We start from the raw sequence: 23,238 nt of genomic DNA, 5'->3' as shown, positions 1-23,238 counted from the left end.
ATCTTGTCTAAATTTTAAGTTGGTAGAATATTTAATCGTTGTCATACAAACTCACAGTCTATTATTAGACAATTTATTAACACCAACATCATATTAACAATTAAAAGAATGATGAATAACAACTTATTGCATTATTTTACCTTTATTGCATTATTTTACCTTAAAGATAATCATGATTTGTCATCATTTAAAAACATCATGGAAGATCAACATATATAATGTCATAAATTAACCAACATAAACGAATACTAAAACATAAACAAACTAACAAGCATAAACAAACATAAATGAATTTTCACGAACGTAAATAAACGACAAGACTATTATTTATGTTTATTTTTTTAACTAACCAAACAAAAAAAATCTTATTCATATTCTTTTATTTAATAAATAAACGGACATAAACATAACGTCTCAAACATTTTATATGTTTACAGGATATCTATCACAAACAAAAATCACGTAATTTACTCTCAAAGTAAAACAACGCCACCAAGAAAACAATGGTAACTTGGTCCTTTTGGATTGAAATAAATTTCCATAAGGGGACCATTATAATTAATACAAGACATTCAACATGGATATCTTTATATTTCTACCAATGAGAAAATTGAATATGATTGATACATCTAAACATAAAAATCTGTATAGTTTCATTAGCAAAGAATCAAAAACAATGACAACGTTGATATAAAAAAGACAAGATTGTGAATTGTTCTTTTACAACTGGAAATCTTTTTTCCATAAATTAAATCTTGAAAATATTACAAACCATAGGAACATGTAAATTTATTTTCTTTCGCACATGAAAACATGTGAATTGATTTATTTTTTTAAAACCTTATATTTTACTTTTAACCATAAACTATCACTTCTCTAAAAAAAATTAATTTGTAACATATTTTTTTTAAATCCAGACTCTCAACAGTTCGCCAAAAAAAAATCAATGACACTGACTAAAGAATTAGAAACCATGTGTGTATAAAAAGATATTGAAGAAAAAAAAAAAAAAAAAAAAAAAACCAACAGTGGGTGTGTGTTTGGGTGGTGCAGCCTTCAAGTTACACAACCACCACTCATTTCAAAAGGAACCAAATCAAGAAATCCAAACTAAAATCCACAATCAACAACCACCACAATGTGGACTTGAAAACAATCACCTCCTCCTCCCACCCCTCCTCCTCCCTACACCACCACTCTCCATGGCCACCGGCTAGATCTTTAAACAAAAATCAGAGCATATTCTCTCTAAATTTATCCATAATTCCATAAACCATGACTACTTCTTCTTACTGTTTTTCTCCCACTAGAAACCCAATCACACATTCAAACACGAACTTGTTGTTTCTCAATTCAAACCTTTATCTACCAAAACACAGAAACCATGCACCTTTCACTTACGAAACCAAGAAAGATTTCATTTCCAACATACCCAAATCCACAATTTCGCTTCTCAACATCAAGAACCACCATAAATCCACACACCCTTTTGCATCTTTATCATCTTTTGCTCAAAATCAAGAAGGTGAAGGTGAAGGTGAAAATCAAGAAAGTGTTAAAGATGAAGGTGAGTCGTTGCCTGGTATGGCTCAAGCTTTTAACATATCCTCCAACACAGCTTCTGCTATATCGGTTTGCATAGCTGTTGCAGCTTTGTCTTTACCTTTGATCATGAAATCTTTGGCTCAAGGAATGGGGTTAAAGATTAAGTTGTTGTCATACGCAACACTTCTGTTTGGGTTTTATATGGCTTGGAATATTGGTGCGAACGATGTGGCGAATGCCATGGGGACATCGGTGGGGTCCGGGGCTTTGACTCTCCGGCAGGCGGTGCTGACCGCCGCCGTGTTGGAGTTTTCCGGCGCGTTGTTGATGGGTCGGCATGTGACGAGTACAATGCAGAAAGGGATTCTTGTTGCTAATGTTTTTCAAGGGAAGGATGCTTTGCTTTTTGCAGGGCTATTATCGTCTTTAGCCGCTGCGGGTACTTGGTTACAAGTAAAGATTTCGCGCGCCCTTTAATTTCCTCTTTACTATTCATACATTGATTACATTCCATGCATGCTTGTTAATTCTAGTAGTAGCACTAAGAAGATGAGAATGATCTCATAAATCGGCTTGCATTGACCATGTTGACCTTTGGGTTTCAGGTTGCATCGTTTTATGGATTACCTGTCTCGACTACACACTGTATTGTGGGGTCCATGGTTGGGTTTGGGCTCGTGTATGGAGGACCTGATGCGGTTTTCTGGAGCTCATTAGCAAGGGTGACGTCATCTTGGGTTATATCGCCTCTTATGGGTGCAGCAGTTTCCTTCCTCGTGTACAAATGCATCCGTAGGGTACGTATAATTAAACATCATGGATGAGTTTGAATGTGTTTTGGAATTGAAGTAATTATTTAAGAATCAACCGATTAAAACTAGGATTAAATATAGAACAACACAACGTACTTGCAACATCTAAACAACTATAGTTTAAATGCACATCTAAACAACTATAGAGATGTCAGGATGCACACTTTATCTTGATGTATGCCTAAATCTTGGACATCTATAAAAAATAATATTAAAGCTAGAGATAAGTAGGCAATTTTACATGTATCTCAACAACCTGTTTTCTTAAAGCAACTTCTAGGTGTTTCTCCAAATCTGATTGTTTTGACCATACACGATAAGAACAAATACTAATCATAATCACCTATAGCCAATGCGCAAAATCAAATATTACAACTTTAAGTAACAATAATCAATTTAAAACTACATCCAAACAACCCATATATGATGTCCCAAGTGAAGGCTTTTAGGTGACTTTACAAGCATTATCCTGATGTATACTTGAATCTTGAACCTTTTCTTGATGCATACAACTCTTTATGCAATACATGAATCAAAAATCCTAAATCTTGGGTAATAAGACTAGATAGGATTACATGTGGAGTGAATTCACTGTCTTTTGCTCATTGTGTCGTTTCAAAGATTCCACTCAGTGTCCAATATACGTCAAACAGAGTACAACCTGTTTTATTCTGTCTTGTCCTATGTAACAAAAGGCGTCTAAAATCCGAACTTTTCACATGTTTACATGCATTATTGCACATTTCTAACTCATTATGTTATATTTAGTTTGTTTACAGTGCTCCAAACCCCGGACAAGCAGCGGCTGCAGCTGCACCGATTGCTGTTTTCGTGGGTGTCACAGCAATAACTTTTGCAGCTTTTCCTCTAAGCAACACGCTCCCAATAGCATTCACTCAAGCTTTAGCATGTGGGACACTTGGCGCATTCCTATTCAACAACATCATCCGAAAACAACTCGGTCACCTCCTCGACAAGTCAAACTCAAAGTCAAACTCCACACCACAAGAGTCACACGAAGAGTCAACAACCAAAAGCATCGGTTTCCTATCAGATATCGCGGGGCCCACAGGCACCCAATTGGAAATAGTTTACGGGGTGTTTGGCTACATGCAAATTCTATCGGCTTGCTTCATGTCATTCGCGCATGGTGGAAATGACGTTTCTAACGCGATAGGCCCTTTAGCTGCGGCTCTTTCTATATTACAAGGGGGTGCGACCGGGGGCGAAATCGTAATTCCAATGGATGTTCTTGCATGGGGTGGATTTGGGATTGTTGCGGGGCTTATGATGTGGGGGTATAGAGTGATAGCTACGATTGGTAAAAAGATCACCGAGTTGACTCCTACACGAGGTTTTGCAGCTGAATTTGCTGCTGCTTCGGTTGTACTCTTTGCATCAAAACTTGGACTTCCTATCTCGGCTACTCATACTCTTGTGGGTGCAGTTATGGGAGTCGGGTTTGCAAGAGGGCTTAATAGTGTCAGGGCGGAAACTGTGAGGGAAATTGTTACTTCATGGGTCGTTACTATTCCAGTTGGCGCCGTCTTTGCTGTCATCTACACGTGGCTATTTACCAAGTTCTTGCCGAATATTTTTTGAGTGTACATCCAAAAAATAATAATTCGAATTTGAGGCTTTATTAAACACTAATTAATTACTCAACTTTTTTCTTTTATTTGATATATAATCAATGATTGATTGCCTCATGTTGGAAACCATCGTTTCTATAGTTTGGCATCTATTTATCCTTTTTCTTTGGAACTCGATCCTTATTTTTTTTTTTTCTTATGTTTGCTATTAATGCTTCTTTACAATGCAATATAAACTAACTCATGCCATTGATAGAATAATGTGAAGGGGTTTATAGCCCTTTTATTGTTTAACTTCCACTATGATTTGATCAAAATGTTAATTCCAACATATCTACACAACCTTTATCCGTTGTTCCAAATCTTAACCATTAAATCAAGCATAATAACACATTCCAAAACATAAAACTTCATACAACTAGAAAACGGGTCACAAGGACATTAACTACAACATCATTGGTGATTTAGAATCATAAAAGCAAAGATGAAAAGGTTTCACAATAACAGATAAACTACATACCGATTTCATCATGTGTTCAAGGAGAGAGTTCTTGAATGGAAGTCAAACTCGGCTCCCAATCAGATCCTCCCCTCCATGACTTTGACTTCACAACTGGTGGTTTGTTTGACCGAATGTGTTTCTTGACCAAGAATCTTGACCACTTCTCCTTGGATACATAGTAATCCTTAGCTGAACACACTGAATCATCAGACTCGTCTGGAGGAACGGTTTGAGTTTGACCCTTTTTCCCTGTTGACTTTTTCTTCTTGGAGGAGTGTTTCTTTTTCAACTTCTTTAATGTTGTCACAGGGACTAAATAGTACTTTCGCCCAGGCAAAAGCAGCTCACTTGATGACAAAACAGCTTCATGAGGATTCTTGAAAATTTCAGGCCAAGCAACAATCATACCTGGATATCTTTTCATTATTTGAGAAACAGAAACCGGTTTTTCATAAAGATCTTCTTTTCCACCTGCATGAACAACTCTTACACAAAATTCCCTTGATTTTTGGCTACTCCCAATTGAAAACGAACCATCTTTCACCTGTTTTGGTGGTGTTCTTGAATCTTTTTCCAATCCAAAGAGTAAACCTATACACCCCTTAATCATTTCAAGAAACTAAAATCCCTTTGACACCAATTTTTTCCAACATTATAAAGCCACTAAAAGAATCAATTTTTCCCTTTGGTTTTTTCTTCTTTTTGCTTATTCTATAGCCGGCTCATTTGATAAAACCAATGTAACACTATGTCTCTTTGTGATTTGTGAAAATCCATCCAACTTATCAAACAATGATCTTGTTTAAAGAATATAATTCAAAAATAACTTATGGATTTGGATCTTTGCCATGTCTGCAAACACATCCTCATGCTGATGTCATACTCCCAAAGGCCAGATGACACCTGGCGTTCTAGCTTCTTTTGTCTCCCACTAATCCAATTATTATGAAGCACAAAACAACCCTTTTTCATGCATGTTGATGAAACGTTATTCAAGTCCCATAAATCTTGGTAGGCCCCATTTGGGAAGAGGTTTCTATCCAAGAAACGAATGGTCAGATTTGTTTCGGGTTCATGACACATGTCATCACCTAAACGGTTGGATCCGTTTACCCCACATAAAGTATCATAAAAACTTGGTTGCTCTGAAAGATTTGATAAAGATGCATGTTTTACTACTTTCTCTAAAGCAGCAATTGTTGAATTATCTGAGTGTGCGTAATAGAAGCCAGAATTTAGACGTCTAGGCAAATTTATTGGCCCTACATATAAAGTAATCAACAAATTAAGTATAAGTAAAAAGCATAGAAAGCTTGCAAAGATTACAAAAAGAACCCTTAAAAACATTCATATATGTAATCTTTTTGAGGTCAACCAAACTACTTTTTATTTTAAATTGTATGGGTTTTCTCAAAATTTAATCTTTTTGATGACCCATCAAGGTTATAAAAAAATTTGTGTAATTTTAATTTGAGAAGATGATAATTTATGAACAGATATTGCTTGGAACACAAACCTGTGATTTTGTACTCATCTGATTGAGCCAAGAAAACTGCAGGACCAAAAGTAGTAAGCAGTGGCAAAGGATTCTTAAACCAATAAACATCAACATCACTCATCAGCAAGTTATATCCCAGCTTCAGAATTTCCAAAACTACCCTTGACTTCACTTTAGTTACCCGTTGAAAGCAATTTGTTCCAAAGTGACAGTCATCATAGCTGATGTTATTTGGAGCTAATTTGTCTCTAAAAACAGGCAATCCCTATAGAAGAACAAAAAATCGAGTTACATAACATATATATAACCTTCAGGTAGTGTTTGGTATGATGGAATCATGGAAGGTATGGAATGGTTCATTCCATAGGAATGGAAAAACACATGGAATGGAATTATGATTTCTTCTTTTTTGTTAATGTTCATTCTTATAGGCCAACCAATAATAATCATGGAATGTAATGACTCATTCCATTACCTTGCTTATTCTACTTACTACCCTTTCCATTCCATTCCTTTGTCATTCCATTCCATACAACCAGACACACCCTAAAATTGTAAAAAGATCCAAACTTTTTAAGTAAACAAACATAAAGAAACTCACTTGCAAGATAGAGAAATCGTATATTTCATCATCAAGGGCACAAACCACAAAATTGGAGACATTAAGGAGGTGTAGTCTACATACCCAACTCATTAACATATCTTTATAACTATATCCTGCAACTGCTAACACAATTGTCTTATTTTGGTCAGCACGTGTGGATAGAAGAAGCTCTAAAGAGAAAGGAAGTGATATCGGTTCTAATGACATCAACTGATTCTTTGTTGAGCAACCCGTGTTACCCTTTGGTTTTAATTTGTCGAAACAAGTAGAAAGCTTCGTATGTTTACTTGACCGAAATACCCCTAATGGATAAACTATGTCGTCTATAGTGCTTCCAAAATGATAATGTTTGTCGCATTTGAAAAGTTTGATCAAGTTGGAGTAGTTGTAATGGTCTTCATGGAAGAATAATGATCCATAGAAAGCTCCCAAATGGGAATTTCCAACATTTTCCCAGTTTCTTGCTTCTATAGTGGCATTGTTGTAAATATTATTGATAAAGAAGCTTGAGATTGTCCAGCTGGCATCAAATACAAACCTAAAGTTGGAAGATAAAGCCTCGTTGATCATCCAAAGGGTGTGGAAACCTTTCCCATATAAAAATGGTGGAAGAACTCCATTATGTAAAGGAAGCTCTCCATTATTCCAAGCAATGATTGTCTTCTTGTCATCACAATGTTCCCATTTCCCATTAGAAAGAAACTCCTGCAACTGATTGAATAATCAAAATCAGATAATCGGTTGTAAAAAAACATGGTACAAAGATAGTATTTGAAACTATTTATTATAAATTTGCATTTCTAAACACCATTTTAAAAGATGTTGATATAATCATAACGTTTTTCTTTTTCATTCGGTTCAAAGTTTGTTGTTGTTTTCCTACCTTTTCCATTTTAACCATTTTATTGTTGTCCCCTAGCCAATGTTTTCCATCTACATCCAAGTGAAATGGGAAATCTGAGACGTTTCTTGATGAAGCAATGAAGAGCCAATCATGATCAAGTTTATGAACATAACTTAATGTTGAAAAGAAGTCTGGTAAAAGAATAGTTTCAGAATCCATGAGGACAGATATATCAGAATTTGATGCTTGTGCTCTTGCAACCATTGAGTGAAAAAATGGAGTACCTAAAAACCTAAACACATAAATAATAATAAGACATTACATTTTATTTATGTTTCTCTTAAGGCAATGTACTGTATTTTCTTCATTTATTTAAACCCCTGCACTTTACTATTGTCATGTTTTAGGGCATAAACAATCACTATAATATACACTTTGTTTGTAGTTTTTGAAAGCACAAAATCTAAAACAAACATGAGCACAAACTACTTTACTTTCTAATGCAATTAATTAACCGAATTGAAAAGGGCTTACGTGAAATCAATGGTGGGTTCTACAGAAACCCTAGAACCATAGCCAAAAGAACCTGCAAAAGAGAAAACAGAAGGATCTTTGCTAAAGAGAACAACCCTAATGTCTTGTGATAAACCAAGCCATGATCTGATTGCTAAAGTTTGTTTTCTCCCAATTGAGCCACTAAAAGGCCTAACAGCTGTAAATATTGTAACAGTGGGCCTCGTTGAACTGGTGAGGTTATTGATGTGCTCTTTCATGGAAGAAGAAGAAGGTAAAATTTGAGTAGTGGCATAGAAGGAAATCGAAATCAAGATAAACCCACATAGCCAAACCAAAATCAATCCAAGTTTTAGTGTTTGTAAATGGAAGTTCACCATTTTTTAGACCAAAACAAGATGAATTAAAATCAAATTCTTGATCGTTAATGAAAAGCACTTCTTAGGTTGACGTCGACTACTTCCAGCTTGGGTAAGGGTGATTTCTTAAGCCTACCCTTATTTAAAAGTTGTTCACCTGAGCTACACGAAAAAGGGAATGGGGGAAGCCTTACAGACGGCTGCTTGTGAGTTGTGAGGGAAACCCTATGCACTCTAATTGCGATTTCCCCTCTTGTTTGACTTCTTGCCCCATAAAAAATAGGGTAATATGATCTCAGAAGGCACGATTTTGATTCTGCCTCCAACTTCCCTAACAGGCGCGTGGATTTCAAAACCAACAAACCATCTAAGATTTGAAATGGCTTTGATCAAAAACCAAGAATCGAAGAAAAAACTATTTAAAGGCTTATTACGATAAACAAAAAAAAGAATTGAATTGGGGTTTTTCTTAATCGAACTTCTTGTTGTATACTTGTATAAAAGAGGAGAATAGACCTTCATTTTTCACGGGGAAGAAGGGTTTAATGTGTGAACAGGAGAAAAAGAGAAGCTTTAACGGAAATGTGAAGCTTCTTTGGTGGGAAATCCACCACCAGAGCCGCCGGAAAAGGCGTTGGTGGAGGAGCAACCGAGCAAGAAACATGTGAGACTTGACGTTGAGTGGGCGTCACCCCACCCACTAACACGCAGTCGCCGGGTCAAACCTTCTTTGACCATTTTCTGTATAATATTTCTAGCTCCATCCTTGAAGTTTATCATAAAGAAAGTTGACACCCCGTACTTTTAAAAATGTCACATAAGGAATATTCAATAATCAAATCTACATGCCTAAAAGGGAGTTGTATAGGTCCATGTTGCTCTAGTATACGATTACGCCTTTTGTATAATGTTTGTTCTTACTTTTTCCCATATGTTTTCCGATGTTTCTCCTATTATGTTTGAGCTTTGTTGTTCCTGTATACGTTTTATTGCATGTATTTACTTACTCCCACTCCCTTCTACTTTATTACCAATATATGCTCTATTTCATGCTCATGTTCCCATACACCAAGGCCATTTGTGGATGCAATCTCTTTACCTCTGGATGGAAGCAATCGTCTACATCTAACTTTATCCTTAACTCATTCTTATTGGATTTTGGGTTTTGTTGCTAAACGCTTTAGATATATTTTTCAATCGAGTGCCTACAATGATCTTTAAAAGTTGAAACTAATACCATTTGCCATAAACACTAAAACCAGAGATTACAAGTAGATATTTTTAGTGGGTGCAATGAAGAATAAGAACATAAATCATATACAATGAGGACCTTAACAATACAACAATGATTTTGAACTCGAATATTCTCAAAATTTAAGTTGTATTCAAAGTTTCACTTTATGGCGACTTTTCAAACCTTATCAACCATGTTGCTAAGTGTTTATTACACAACAAAACCTAAACATTCACTATAATGAGTTTACTAATAAGAAACTACATTGAAGTTTGAAATATTATATTCAACCCCCAACACATAAAGCTAACAAATGCAATGAAGGATTCCAACTACACTAATACATTTCCCAATATGCAAAATCCAGGTGAAACCACAATTCACAAACTTGTTCCAAGATCAAGTACAAGAAATAAGGAGTTTATAAAACCTAGCTTCATGATTAGGACATCAAAAAAAATAATTGCATATTACAACATATGTTCATAGTCCCTTTTTACACTATCCTCTTCGTGACCTGGATCTTGAGCGCTTCCTTTCCCTGCATAAAAATATAAACCAGTTCGTTCATAAACCAATAGGGGACTGGAAAGTCAAAATGTTTGAGGTTAAAAGTCAAGATGTTTGACCATTAGAGAGTCAAAATGTAATGTATGTTTGACTTTGACAATTGACAATTGACATACCTGGTGGTTTCAAGAGAAGAATAGTTATTATGCCTGTGCTGAGAACGCTTGCTAGGTGGAGACCTTGACACTTGTCTAGAAATCAAACATCCCATGCTAAGCCAATGAATGAGTCATATATATAAAAGGTAATAATTTCCGTTTATACCCTTTTCACTAAATGTAAATATGCAAAAAACCTATCAACACTTTTGCATATTTTGCCGCCTAATTACTATTATACCCTCCAAAAATAAGTGTTGAAATCCCTCATATACCAAAGGTAATAATACTATTGTTCCTAATAAATGATATGCAAGCATAAGAAACTTAGGACAAAAAAAAAAGGTAAATATTACCTATTCAATTTGAGTTAGAAAATTATAAATTTATAATGTTAAGATTAATTAAATAATAAGTACCTTCTTGATCTCACAGGAGATGGTGATGAATTGCGCCTTCTAGAATGCACCTTTCTGCAATGTACCAAATTCATTCAAACAAACTCATTTCTAGTTTTGTATTCTCAATAAAATTTTCATTTTTTTGACTAACTAATATATTTTATTAAATATGCAATGTAAAACAGAATATACATATATTTTTATATCATTAGAGAGCATTCGTCAAGATGATAAAAAAACGACACCAATATCAAAATTTAAAGAAATAGAAAACAAACATAACGACCAAAGAATATTTTTATATTTGTTTCTTTATAACTCTGCAAACTTGTTGATCAAAATAACACCAATATCAAATATAAGTTGTGATTAGGAGGGGTTTATAATTGTAGAACATTTCAAATAGATGATGACTAATAAGAAAAAGCCTTGCATTGAAGAAGATGTTTATTTCAAGGGGTTAACAATTGTGGATGTTTTGACTTAATGTTTTATTGAAGTGAAGTATAAATAAATTTTAAGCTCCAAAAATAAAATAAATACCTTCTTGAGTCATCTGAAGAAGTGTCACTTGAAGGAGAATGATGTCTTTTGTGCCTACTTTTACTTGATCTTTCATTCTTTTCATCTTTTGTTCTTTCTCGCTTTCTACCATCTTCTTTCCCATGAGATCTTCTTTCCCTTTCTGTTTCTTTTTTATTCTCACTCTTGCTAAACCTTTGATCCTTTATTTTATCTTTATTACCATTTCTATCATCTTTATTTCCCTTCTTTGTGTTTTTTTCTTTTTCTTTTTCTTTTTCATCCTCATCTACCTTTGCATTTGCATTTGCATCCACCTCACCATTGTAGTCTTTACTATCCAACTTTCTTTTATCCGTATTTTTCCCTGTTATCAAAACCAACGGTTTTTCTAAATTATCAAAAACATTTTTGTTTTAATCACCAAGGGCGTGTTTCCATTAAATGATGTGTGTAAGAACAAAGATTGTTTTTTTTTTGGACACCAAATGAGAGTAAATGACTATTTTAACCTTCTATCTAGAAACAAAACAAAAATGACTAAACACCAAAATCGTTCAATCACTAAGGGCTTGTTTCTTTTTTTTTCCAAGTGTTAAATGGATAAATGATGTGTTTATGAACAAAAAAATGTATCTTTTTTCGGCTGAATGAATGTGTAAATGACTATTTTACCCTTCTGTCTAGAGGTGATGTCTGTGTCTCTTACCTTGAGAATCATTTGGTAATAAATTCTTGTCACTAATACCATCAATAAACAGTTCGTGTTTGTCATCTGATACTTTCTCATCACCACCGGAATCATGATTCCGATGTTCTTGAGTGACATGGTCTGCATCTGTCTGAGAAGAACTTTTACCATTTGGGCTCACTCCATGGGAATCACTTTCCTTTTCAAGAAACTTGCTACCATCTACATGTGAACTGCCATTCTCAGTCGGCTTGCTATTTATGGAAGACGGATTCTGGACTTCTTTCTCTTCATCATCATCATCATCATCAGAAGCGTAATTACCGAGTCCTAAAACATCTCCAGGTGAACTGGAATTGGAATTCCGACTATCATCGGCATCGGTTCCTTTGGTCTTAGCTGGAATTAGTAGAACCTTTGCAGAAGAAGACTTGGGAGTTGGAATTGCTGGTGGCATATCACTTGAAGCAATCGGTTTATGCTCAACTACATAACCACAAACCTAGATTATGTTACACTGATCTAATAAAGAATATCACAGCTAATGAAAATAAGAAAAATAAATAAATAAACCTTCCACAGAAAGTTCATCTTCCTCAAGAACTTTGGTTGCAATTTCATCAAAGAGTTCATCTGTGACCTGTTCAAAAGCATTGTAAGCAACTAAATTAGTACAAAAAACAAGCAAGATCATAGATCATAGATGAATGATTAGTATGTATTTGGGGCACCTTTAAAAGGACTTCAGTCAAGATTCGCTTTATTTCCTGGTTTATTGCAGCTGTTCTAGCTGCTTCCACATAATCCTACACAGAAAAATGAAGACAAATGTCAGTTTTGAGGATGATTAAAGTAAACCAGAAAAGTAGCATCACTCTTGCAAACTTTCTGTAACATATATGAAAACTATAAAGCAATGTTTTTCTGGATGGAATAACAAAGGAATGGATTTGCAGAATAAAACCTCAACATCATCCTCTTCTTCTGTAGACATGCTTTTTCCATCCACCTGATCTCCTTTCCCAAGAGATCCCTCCATAACTTCATCTTCATTAGACTCGGTATCCTGCCTGGAAATCTCTGTTCCAATTACTGCTTTCTTCTTAATTATTTCCTCTCTAAGCCAATTTGGCACTGAAACCTAAATACTCTTCCAATCTCAGATACATAGTAGAAAACAACACAACAGCAGAAATGATATTGTATATTATACCTTTTTATTTCTTTCAGGAAACCCAGGGGTCCCGTATGTATCAATAGGAAAGCCACTTGTTACATGAAATGCATTTGATGCCCCAATGGGAAAAGTTGCATTTCCAGATGCCATGGTTGGTTGGAAGCTTGATCTTCCAAATGAAGGTGTGAGGTGCATACCAGTGGATATTGCCCCTGTTGGGTCATGATCATGACTGAATCTTGGCCCAAAATCTAAAGGTTGATTGCTAAGATCGGTTGTTGGGTCAATTGATGGGTTGCTAAATGAATAATGAGGTTGTTCAATGGAAATTAATCGATCTCTAGGAGATATTGGTGGTGGGATTTGGTGTTGTGGAGCTGAAGCAAAAGGTAGATGTGATGGTTGATAAAATTTCCCGTTTGTTTCTCTTGAATCTTCTTTTCCTGACATTCAAATGAGTAAGTCAATCCACTGAAATGTTGACTGTTGTTAAAAGTTTCATATAGCCATTGATAGAGTACAGAGCTTATAAGATATTTTCTAAAAGAAAAAGAAAAATATAGAATACGGACTTTCTCCACTTATTTGATTGTTTATTTCTTCCAAATTATGTATCTTTACCAAATATTTCTTTTCTTTTAGCAACATACAGTTTAAAAACAAGATTTTTCGGTTATTCGAGTAAGTTTAGTTCCATATGATAATGTAAAAAGAAAAAAAAATCACAACTTTGACTTCTCTTCTTCCTTTAGTTTCTTCCAGCAACTGATGATCCTGCAAAACACATCATTTAAAAATCCTAAACAATCTTCAAAGATCATCTTCTTCATTCGAAACATAACAAGGAAACTGTAATACTTGGTAGTTAAACCAATCTTCATTGCAGCTAAAGCTGTTTCTTCCATACGAAAGAGCACTACAGGTCTCAAGTCACTCACTCGACTAAATTACATATCATTCTTCAGTCTTAAGTCAGCTGTGTGTAAGATTATCAACAACTACTTACAAGTTATGTTGGTCATATAAACCATAAAACTTTTTCAAGCAATCATATTTGCAAGTTGAGGTGAGAGTAGAAAATGATATCCACAGAAATCACTTCAGCAGTTAGAACAGAAAAGAGGAGATAAACGTAATAGAAGTAAGAAGCTGATGAACTAAGAAGCTTATAGTGACAATGTACTTCTGGGGAAGGGGAGAAAACTATTGGAAGCAATTCTGTGAACAAGCTCCAATTGCTAAATCGAATACATCAGTTAACTCATTACCTGCAACAGAAGAATAACTAGAAGGTACCTCCTGCTGGTGAGCTGATAAACTTGTAGGTGCAGGTTCTTGATGAGGAAATGCAGCAGCTGGGTCCCGCAAGTTTCCATCTCTGGCAGTATATGAAAAGTTTCCATCCGATGCATATCCAGATGTGAATGACGATGGCTCCTGCAAATTGTTTGCAGGTGTTCTAGGTGGAGGTGGAAAAGAAGATGGATATTGTTGATAGTTTGATGGAGGAAGTGGATGTTGTTGAAACTCTGTGTAAGGAGGATCCAAATTTTGGGTATATTGACCCTGGTAGTTTGTTTCTTCTGGTCGAGTGGCAGGGTTTAACTGTGGATGCTGATGCTGATGCTGATCATCTGTTACAGTTTTTGAAGCTGCCCATGCTCTAGCCCTGGCAGCCCAATCATCTTCATTTTTGTTATGTGCTGCTATAGGAAAATGTTAACAGAATTAGCACATTTTTTAATACTCTGATCAGTAGACTCAGATGTGAGCAACAAACAGAAATTCGAACCTGAATGATCCCATCCTTGATGACCCCAGTTTGTATTACTCCACTCCTATCATAAACAATCAGTAAACAACAATGCTCGAAACTTGAAACATACAAAGTGTAGAGAAAATCAACGCACGATCCGCGAAAACCTCGACAATGTAAATATTAACATTCATGAGCGATACGTATAGTAGTATTTAGGGTTACCTGATTGACAGGAGGATAATGAGGTTGTGGTGGCGGTAGTGGCATATGAGGTCTAGGAGGAAGGGGGTAAGGGTTTGAAGAATACGGCATCGGTGGAGGGGGAGCTACCGCATAAGGAGGAGGAAGGTGGTGATCGGGGTGTTGTGGTTGTTGAGCCCACTGTGGCGGAGGAGGTGACGGCGAGTGGTACTGAAATTGACCGGAATACCAAGTCCCTGGAGGTGGTGGAACTGGTTGTTGTGGTGGTCGTTGGTGGGGATCCGAAGAAGGAGGTGGCGGAGGCGGCGGCCTCGCGTATCGGAAGTCCATTTGACAGTATATTAGGGCTTTTCTCTTGGCCTTATTATTGCTTATGATACAAGGACTGTAGGGATAAATTTTGACAGATATAAACGGAGGAAGAATACCGTGGACCGGAACGGAGATAAAACGACGGCGGAGACGGAAATTTTCCGGTGTGGGACGCGGCCAACAGCGTTGGTCGAGAGAACGCAAAGCGATAATTTTTAGCAGGAGCAAAATTTTTATCGTTATAGTAAGTTACACTTTGTTTCTGAAGTTGCATAAATGTTGTAAACTCACATAGATTTTTTTTTGTTATTTTTCTCAATTTTTTCTTTTATTTGCACCATGAAAAGATTGTATTTTTATATTTTAACCATAAAATATATATAATTCAAAGATGTATTTGTCGCTTTAGGCAGTTGGTATATATTTTGTAATAAAATCTCTTGGGTTCTTCGAATATGTGTCATATTAAGAGATTAGGTGTAAGACCCATGTATTACACAGGTTGATTTAAAAAAAGATTAAACATTAAAATATAAATAAAAAATATTTTTTAATGTACAACTTTAAAATAAGAAAGGAATAAATATATTTATTGCAATTTAATATTATCATATACATAATATTTAATACGTTATATATATAAGTATATGACATTAAATTTAAAAATTGAAACAAACAAAAAATTGACAAGTGGATAATATTTATTCTAAAAATACCATAAAATGACAAGTGTCAAAACTCATGAAAGATTGACATGTGGCAAAAAAAACCTTCATTTATTAAGGAGGATATTTCAGTTGTATGATATCAAAAATATGTTGAAGTATTCAGAGAAAATGACTTGTAAGGTAACGAAGTATTAGACTTGTACAAAAAATACCATTGAACTTTTTTTTGTACACATATCACCAATCAACTATAATTTTTGGACATATATGACCATTAAACTTCACATTTGTTCAAAAAATATCATTATGTTATCGGTAATAGTAGGTCACCAGCCACGTAACATGCCACATGGCATGCCATGTGGCTGCTGACGTGGATTTTATTGTATATTATGTACACATTATACCATTAAACTATTTTTTGTACATGTTATACCATTAAACTTTTTTTTGTGTACATTTTACCATTAAACTTTTTGTACACATTTTACCATTAATCTTATATAATTTATTCAAAAAATATCATTTCAAAAAATACATATTTTTACATAAAATGGGTTTTCCATCACCTATTGTTAGGGGTGAGCATGGTGCGGTTCGGTGTGGTTTTTTGCCAAAACCGAACCAAAAACCGCAACTTCGGTTTTTTAAAGTTTAGAAACCGCACCGTTCGGTTTTTATGTGGTTCGGTTTTTGCGGTTTTTTATTCGGTTTTTTGCGGTTCGGTTTTTCTTTGCGGTTTTTTGTCAATTTTTTTTATTTGGTTTTTGTTTTGCCTTTTTACTAAAACTCAGGTAACTCAACGAGTTACTTTGACTCGGATGAGAAGTCTTAATCATTTTTTGAGAAACTTTATGTAGAGATGAGGAGCGTCAAATTTTTCATCCCTAACAATCTACGACTCCTCAAAGATGTGAGTTAAAAGCCATAGACTTGACTCTCTTATATGAAATGTGAGAATGATGAATGTTTTATCTCAAATGTGATGAGCGATACTCTTATAAGACTGGAAAAATTAAAGCTCAAATGATATCTTCGAGATGAACCAATACAACCATCTCTTTTTTTTAAATCAAATAACATAACCACTCATCCAACATGCTTCTAATGTTTGAATATAATACGAATTAAATATAATATTTGTTTCACAGGTACATACGATAGTAGCAATTAATGTATTCATAAAAATGATATTATCATCACTAGTACTCTTAATACTAAAATGTTAAAAAATATAATAACATTATTTGTTCTTGTAAATATCACTATATGTATGCTTAAAAATATACAATCATTCTCTGATAAGATAGATAATTATGTTTATAGAAACTTTAATTGTCATGAGTTCTTCGTTCTTACAAATATCAACACTTAATATATATATATATATATATATATATATATATATATATATATATATATATATATATATATATATATATTTTCGGTGCAGTTCGGTTTTTTGCGGTTATTGCAAGACTAGAAACCGCACCGCACCGAACATTTTCGATTTTTACAAAACTAAAAACTGCACCGTCCGTTTTCATTTCGGTTTCGGTTTTTCGATTTCGGTTTTTCGGTTTCGGTTTTTCGGTTTCGGTTTTTCGGTTTCGGTTTATACCGTTTTTTCGGTTTTTTGGGTTTGCGGTTCGGTTTTTGCTCACCCCTAACTATTGTGACTCCCTGATTTTGTAAGGTTTGGGGGAAACAGTTTGTTTTTTACAATGATACTAAGGACTTTCTTTTACAATTACATTGTGAATTTATGTTGGTTATACATCAAATGAAACCCACAAGGTTTGAACTTGAGACTTTTATCTGGAGCGGCGAAGAAATACTCAATTGTTCATTATTTTAGCTAATGTCTAGTAAACATATTATTATAAGTCATTTTCTTGGGAAACTACGTTTAAGGCACACTTATAAACTCATGAAACATTTCGTACATGTTACCTTATTATAACCCCCCCTCTTCTTGATTATGGTTGATGATTAAAAAAGTGCATTGAAATTATGTCGTTGTTTGCCGATAGGAAAATGACTTATAATGATAAGTTTACTAAACTTTAGAAAATCAGTAAAATCCACATCAGGTGATGGGAAACCTACTTTTATGTAATGATATGTATTTTTTGAAATGATATTTTTTTCAATAAATTATATAACATTAATGGTAAAATGTGTACAAAAAAAAAGTTTAATGGTATAATGTGTACAAAAAATACTTTAATGGTATAATGTGTACATAATAAACAGTAAAATCCACGTCAGCAGCCACATGGCATGCCACGTGGCATGCTACGTGCTAATGACCTATTATTATCGGTAATATAGTGGTATTTGTTGGGTCAAAATATGGTTTATACTTTACTTTTCTGGGCAATTGTATTTTACTGTAATATTTATGAATTTTTGGTCTAGTTTACGGCTGAGTTTACGGCCGTAAACACCTTACGATCGTAAACTCATTTACGGCCCATTTGTTTCCGGCCCATGTTCCCTAGTATAAATAGAGGTGTTAGGGTGAGGAGTAGTAATTGATGAACTAGAAGGAGTTTACGGCCAGAGAGAATAAGGAGCGTATGTGTGTGAATCTTTTGTATCTGGAACTTTAATTCTAATCAATACATTCAAGATTCATAATATTATTCTTCTCCTTCTCTTATTATTTTATCTGACATCATCCGTTTGATTGGGATTCCACACCATCAAACGGATCTGACTGATACACGGGCAAATTAGGGACTTACAACTGGTATCAGAGCCTGGTTGTATCAGTCAAAAGGATTTTTTGTTTCGTCTGAAATCTGAATAATTGGTGTTTCCGGTCCAAGCTTACAGCCGTAAACACCGAGTTCTTGGGCCGTAAACCTATTTTGGAGCATTATTTGATCTTATTTTCGAAATATTTTTGCGTTTTTGGATAGATCTCGCAAAAATAAAGGGGGTTTGTTCTTCGTGTTTTTCATAAAAAAGAGTTTTTGATCGAGTTTTGGAGCTTTAAAGTCGAAAAATCGCTGTTTTTCACGTAATCGTTGAAGGGTTTTCGGCCGGAGCTTACTGTCGGAAACAGTTCACGGCTGGCGGCGGAGTTCGTGTTTACGGCTAGGGTTTCTCGTCGGCGGCGGCTAGGGTTTCGGAGTTTACGGCCGGAAACAGTTCACCGCCGGAAATTGTTCACAGTCGCCGGATATTTGTGGTCGGTGTTTGCGGTCTCGGCTTGGTGGACGGAAGTTGCGGCTCGGCTAACAGCAGCTCGCATCAGCGCCTTCTTAAAAATCGAAACGGGATTAGGGGGTGCCAGGATTCGAACTCGAGTCTCACCCATAGAAGTCCAGCGCCTTACCAACTCCTCTAGACCACAAGTTGATATATTCCTTCCCCATTTAATTCATAACCTGTCTTTCTCGCAACAAGTTTTCCTATTTTGACACTTTTAACCCATAATTCAATTCCTTTTAATTTTAAATTCCTTTTTCATTTTTTTTTAAAAAAAATTAAATTAATTAATAATAATAATAATAATAATAATAATAATATAATAAAAAAAAAATTAACCTTTATTTTTTATTTTTTATTTTTATTTAAAATTTTGATTTTGTCTTTCAAGTTTGACCTTTTATTTCAAACTTTGACTTTTTCGTTTAACCTTTAAAATTTCAAATTTAACTTTTCGGTTTGACTTTTCAAGTTTGACTTTTGAGTTTACTTTTTAAAATTTGACTTTTAAGGTTGACTTAAAAAAAAGGCATTTTAAATTTGACGTTTAATTTTTATCTTAGCTTCTAGTTGTGCTTTTTAATTGATTTTAAGGTCTACAAGGGAGTTGAAAACATGAAAGAGAGTCGTCAGGATATCTTAAGACAAAATTTTAACATTTTCGATTATATCCCTGGAGAAACCCTCGAAGCTCAGTTGCAGCGGTTTACTACACTCACTACTGAGATGAATATAGCCGGGATCTTCTTGACTAAGTCCGAGATAAACAAAAAGTTGCTAAATTCACTTCCGAAATCGTGGGATATGAACGTGGCCATCATCAAGAAGACAAAAGATCTCAATCATCTTAGTCTTGCTGATGTTATTCAAGAACTTGATGCTTTGAAGTGTAGAGAAACAAAGAGTTCTGTAAACCTTTCGGTCAATGAAGTGTCATGTTCTCATTCATGTGAAGTTTCATGTTCTCAATCATGTGAAGATACGATTAAATTTCTTCAGGATCAAATTGATTTATTTAAAAGAGAAGTTGAGGACTTGAGATATAAAGGATATCAACTCAGGAAAGGACAGAAACCCCTGAAGGTTGAGTTAGAAGCAAAAACCAAGGACTTTAGGAAAATTCAGGAAGAGTACAACAACAAGTGTGAAAATTATGATTATGTTAAGAGTCAACTTGCTACTGTAACTGAAGAACTTGACGCTTTAAAAATTAAGTGTGGAAAAACTGATGTCAGTTTCAAAAATTATACTGCGTCAAGTCAGACAGTCGAGTCCTTATATGAGACCCAGTTAAAATTCAAAGAAAATCAAAGCAAGGGTCTAGGGTATGATAGTGTTCCTCCTCCTTTCAATCATAACTACACATCCATCCCCATGACAAAGAAAGAAATTGACAGAGAGGCACATCTTCAATATGGAAAACGAGCTGGATTTGTGTCAGGAGGAGTTATTAATATTGAAGATACTAATGTTGCTACTTCTTGTGCATGCAAAGTAACAGAAGATGAGAACAAGGAGAAAACCATTGAACAATCCAACATCTCCTTGAACTCAGAATCTGTTGCTTCGAATTCTGTTACTCCTAACAAACCTGCCGTTGGTAAATACAGGCCACCATTTCAAGCTAAACAGAGTGCCTGTTGCAAGTGTGCATGTGGGAACAACAAGAGACAAGGCAAGGATACGCCACCAGGGGCAGGAAGAGATAACTTCACAGTGAAGAAAAAGACTTGTTTTCACTGTGGAACACCTGGACACATTGCCAGAAATTGTCCTAATCGCGCATACGTTCCCTACTGCGCACAAGGATGGAAAAACGCGCCAAAAGGGAGATACTCCAAAAGAAACCCCTCAAGGTCACGTTCAAACATTGACGACTGGAATGCCAAGAAGGCCAAGAATGTAACTCCCAAAGCCAAGAATCAAACTCCAAAGGACAAGCATCTGAATCCCAAGGGCAAGAAGGAAATGTCAGCAAACAAGCCCAGTTCAAGAGATGCTCCTGTGAAGCCAAGACCGGTTAGGTCAAAGTCATCTCGGCAGTCGGCTTCAAGTTCCAAATCAAGTACCGAGGCACCCATCGGATCGAACAAGAAATGGGTTAAACCCGAATATAGATGGGTACCAAGGGTGAAAACTCCCAAACTTCCTAATGCTTCTAACGTTTCTACATCTTCTGTTTGTGATAAGCAGGATATGTCATAGGAGAGAGTACCGTGCAAGGATGACAAAGGTCGACCTAGTTTCAAAATGGACTGGGTTCCAAAGACCAACTGATCCCGCTCTGTGTCGGAGCAGCTATGGAGGCATATCATCAGACTTCGGTTTGTTGGTAGTGGCTGCTCCTGGCATATGATAGGGGACATCTCTCAAATATACAACACTCATAAATTTGTTCGAGAGTTTGTGTCCTTTGCGGGAAAGGAAAGAAGGGAAGAAAAGAAGGGATCGCATAGGGTTAGTGCTTAATGACATGAAGAATTTTCGGATCTGTTATGAGATTACGCGTGTTGTTCTCAGACCTTCTGAATGCAGATTCAATCGGTGAATTACGGTTTGAGTTTTCTTCTCTATACTCCTGAGTTTTTCTTAAGCTGATTCACTTTAAAGACTAATTTTTGTTTTAGGATAGTTTAAATTTGCGCATTAACTTTCGTTTCTCTCCTATGCACAAATTTAGGGGGAGAAATATAAAAACAAAACAAAACTTTTAAAATTTTAAAAAATCCAAAAACATTACAAAATCAGAAAATCAAAAATAGGTCTGTAATGATATGTGATTGAGGGAGTTGTTTTGGGAAGTGATATTATCAACTGATAACAGGCAATCTGAGTCTGCGTAACGTACCCGAAGTTGAAGGGTCTATGCTCTGGTTTGATGCGTCGGTAGGCACGAAAGATTCTAAATGGACTTGACTAGGCAGAGTTGAACTTAGGAAATTTATAGACTTGACAAATCTTGACCTAGTTAGATCCGTTCAGCCTGACAATACGACGCTCGGATAGGTTGAGAAGGGAGATATATATGGGAATCTACTCGTCACATTAAATGAACCCATACTTGGAACCGTGGTTTAACTTTTCCTCGATGTGCGGATTCTGTCCTTAATTCCGGTTGGATGGGGCGACTGGTAAATTCCGATAAATTAGGTCTGTAGAATATCATTTTATTTCTTTCCGTCTGTTAGTCATATGTTGTCTCCTTTGCGTGACTTCTAATCCGACCTGGTACACAACATATGCAACTCTATTTCTCTGCAGGCTATATATATATATATATATATATATATATATATATGTGTGTGTGTGTGTGTGTGTGTGTGTGAGAGAGAGAGAGAGAGAGAGAGAGAAATACTTCTTATCTGTTAGCCATATGTTGTCTCCTTTGCGCGACTTCTAATCTGACCTGGTACACAGCATATGCAACCTTCTTCTTCTCAACCCCTCTGGAGTAGTTAGCAATAGAATTATGAATCTCTTCTCTCTCTGAATGGTTGTCTACTCACCCGGTGTAAGGAGTACTCTAGAAGTTCTTGATGGCTGGGGCATATCAGGAAGCGGGAAACACGTTCCAGTACACTTAAAATTGAACTCATACAGATTGTCTGTAGATCTCGCTGCTCGATTTAGGTGGACAACAATATCCCTGATCGTCGTCAGATGAATGGTCCTTAAGATATAGTATCTAAGGAATTAGGATCAGATATCATTTTTAGGAACTTAAGTTCACTTTGTCTTGTAACAAGTAGTGTGTCCTAAATCTGTCACAATTTTTCGTGTTTAAGTGGACAACAATACCGACGACCGACCAGACAAAGATGTGAATATGGAAGGTACCGACAAGTGGATAAAGGCTGTCTAAAAACTTTGATCCCAAATCACTCTTAAAGTTAGATATCATTTTTAATTTTGTTAAATTTGTCATAGTTTCTTCTATTTTAATTTAAGGGGAGAATTAAAAATTAAAAAAAATATATAATAAAAAAAATCAGAAAAATTAAAAAATCAAAGAAAAATCAGAAAAATTAAAAAATCCAAAAATAGTGTTATTTTTGTTTTATTTCGTGTTAAAAAAAAATCAAAAATCCAAAAATATTTTTGTTTCTATTTTAATTTG

The 23,238-nt window shown here is 35.3% G+C and overlaps 3 protein-coding genes across 4 annotated transcripts; 1 reads left to right on the top strand and 2 right to left on the bottom strand.

The window, feature by feature from the left end:
- The first annotated feature begins 1,035 nt into the window (after window positions 1-1,035).
- Window positions 1,036-4,066, top strand: LOC111882280 (inorganic phosphate transporter 2-1, chloroplastic). Its single transcript, XM_023878631.3, has 3 exons — window positions 1,036-1,998; window positions 2,151-2,342; window positions 3,126-4,066. The coding sequence occupies exons 1-3, from the start codon at window positions 1,276-1,278 to the stop codon at window positions 3,957-3,959; spliced, it is 1,749 nt and encodes a 582-aa protein (XP_023734399.1). The 5' UTR covers window positions 1,036-1,275; the 3' UTR covers window positions 3,960-4,066.
- A 276-nt stretch (window positions 4,067-4,342) lies between these two features.
- Window positions 4,343-9,013, bottom strand: LOC111882279 (beta-arabinofuranosyltransferase RAY1). Its single transcript, XM_023878629.3, has 5 exons — window positions 7,932-9,013; window positions 7,437-7,689; window positions 6,551-7,264; window positions 5,968-6,214; window positions 4,343-5,713 (listed from the first exon to the last, which is right to left on the bottom strand). The coding sequence occupies exons 1-5, from the start codon at window positions 8,288-8,290 to the stop codon at window positions 5,268-5,270; spliced, it is 2,019 nt and encodes a 672-aa protein (XP_023734397.1). The 5' UTR covers window positions 8,291-9,013; the 3' UTR covers window positions 4,343-5,267.
- Window positions 9,014-9,822: 809 nt separating this feature from the next.
- On the bottom strand, window positions 9,823-15,492 carry LOC111882278 (uncharacterized). Of its 2 annotated transcripts, none has more exons than XM_023878627.1 (12): window positions 14,944-15,492; window positions 14,755-14,800; window positions 14,231-14,668; window positions 12,999-13,405; window positions 12,750-12,926; window positions 12,517-12,591; window positions 12,359-12,425; window positions 11,804-12,271; window positions 11,116-11,461; window positions 10,591-10,644; window positions 10,190-10,264; window positions 9,823-10,044 (listed from the first exon to the last, which is right to left on the bottom strand). In XM_023878627.1, the coding sequence occupies exons 1-12, from the start codon at window positions 15,250-15,252 to the stop codon at window positions 10,005-10,007; spliced, it is 2,502 nt and encodes an 833-aa protein (XP_023734395.1). In that variant the 5' UTR covers window positions 15,253-15,492; the 3' UTR covers window positions 9,823-10,004. The 2 variants fall into 2 exon arrangements, with proteins under 2 accessions (XP_023734395.1, XP_023734396.1); XM_023878628.2 differs by having other exon boundaries at window positions 14,231-14,665.
- Between the last annotated feature and the right edge of the window lie 7,746 nt (window positions 15,493-23,238).

Source organism: Lactuca sativa, chromosome 8 (assembly GCF_002870075.4).
Source record: "Lactuca sativa cultivar Salinas chromosome 8, Lsat_Salinas_v11, whole genome shotgun sequence".
In the NCBI taxonomy this organism is placed as follows: Eukaryota; Viridiplantae; Streptophyta; class Magnoliopsida; order Asterales; family Asteraceae; genus Lactuca; species Lactuca sativa.
Note: the sequence above shows the minus strand (reverse complement) of the source record. Positions and strands in the feature narration are given on the sequence as shown.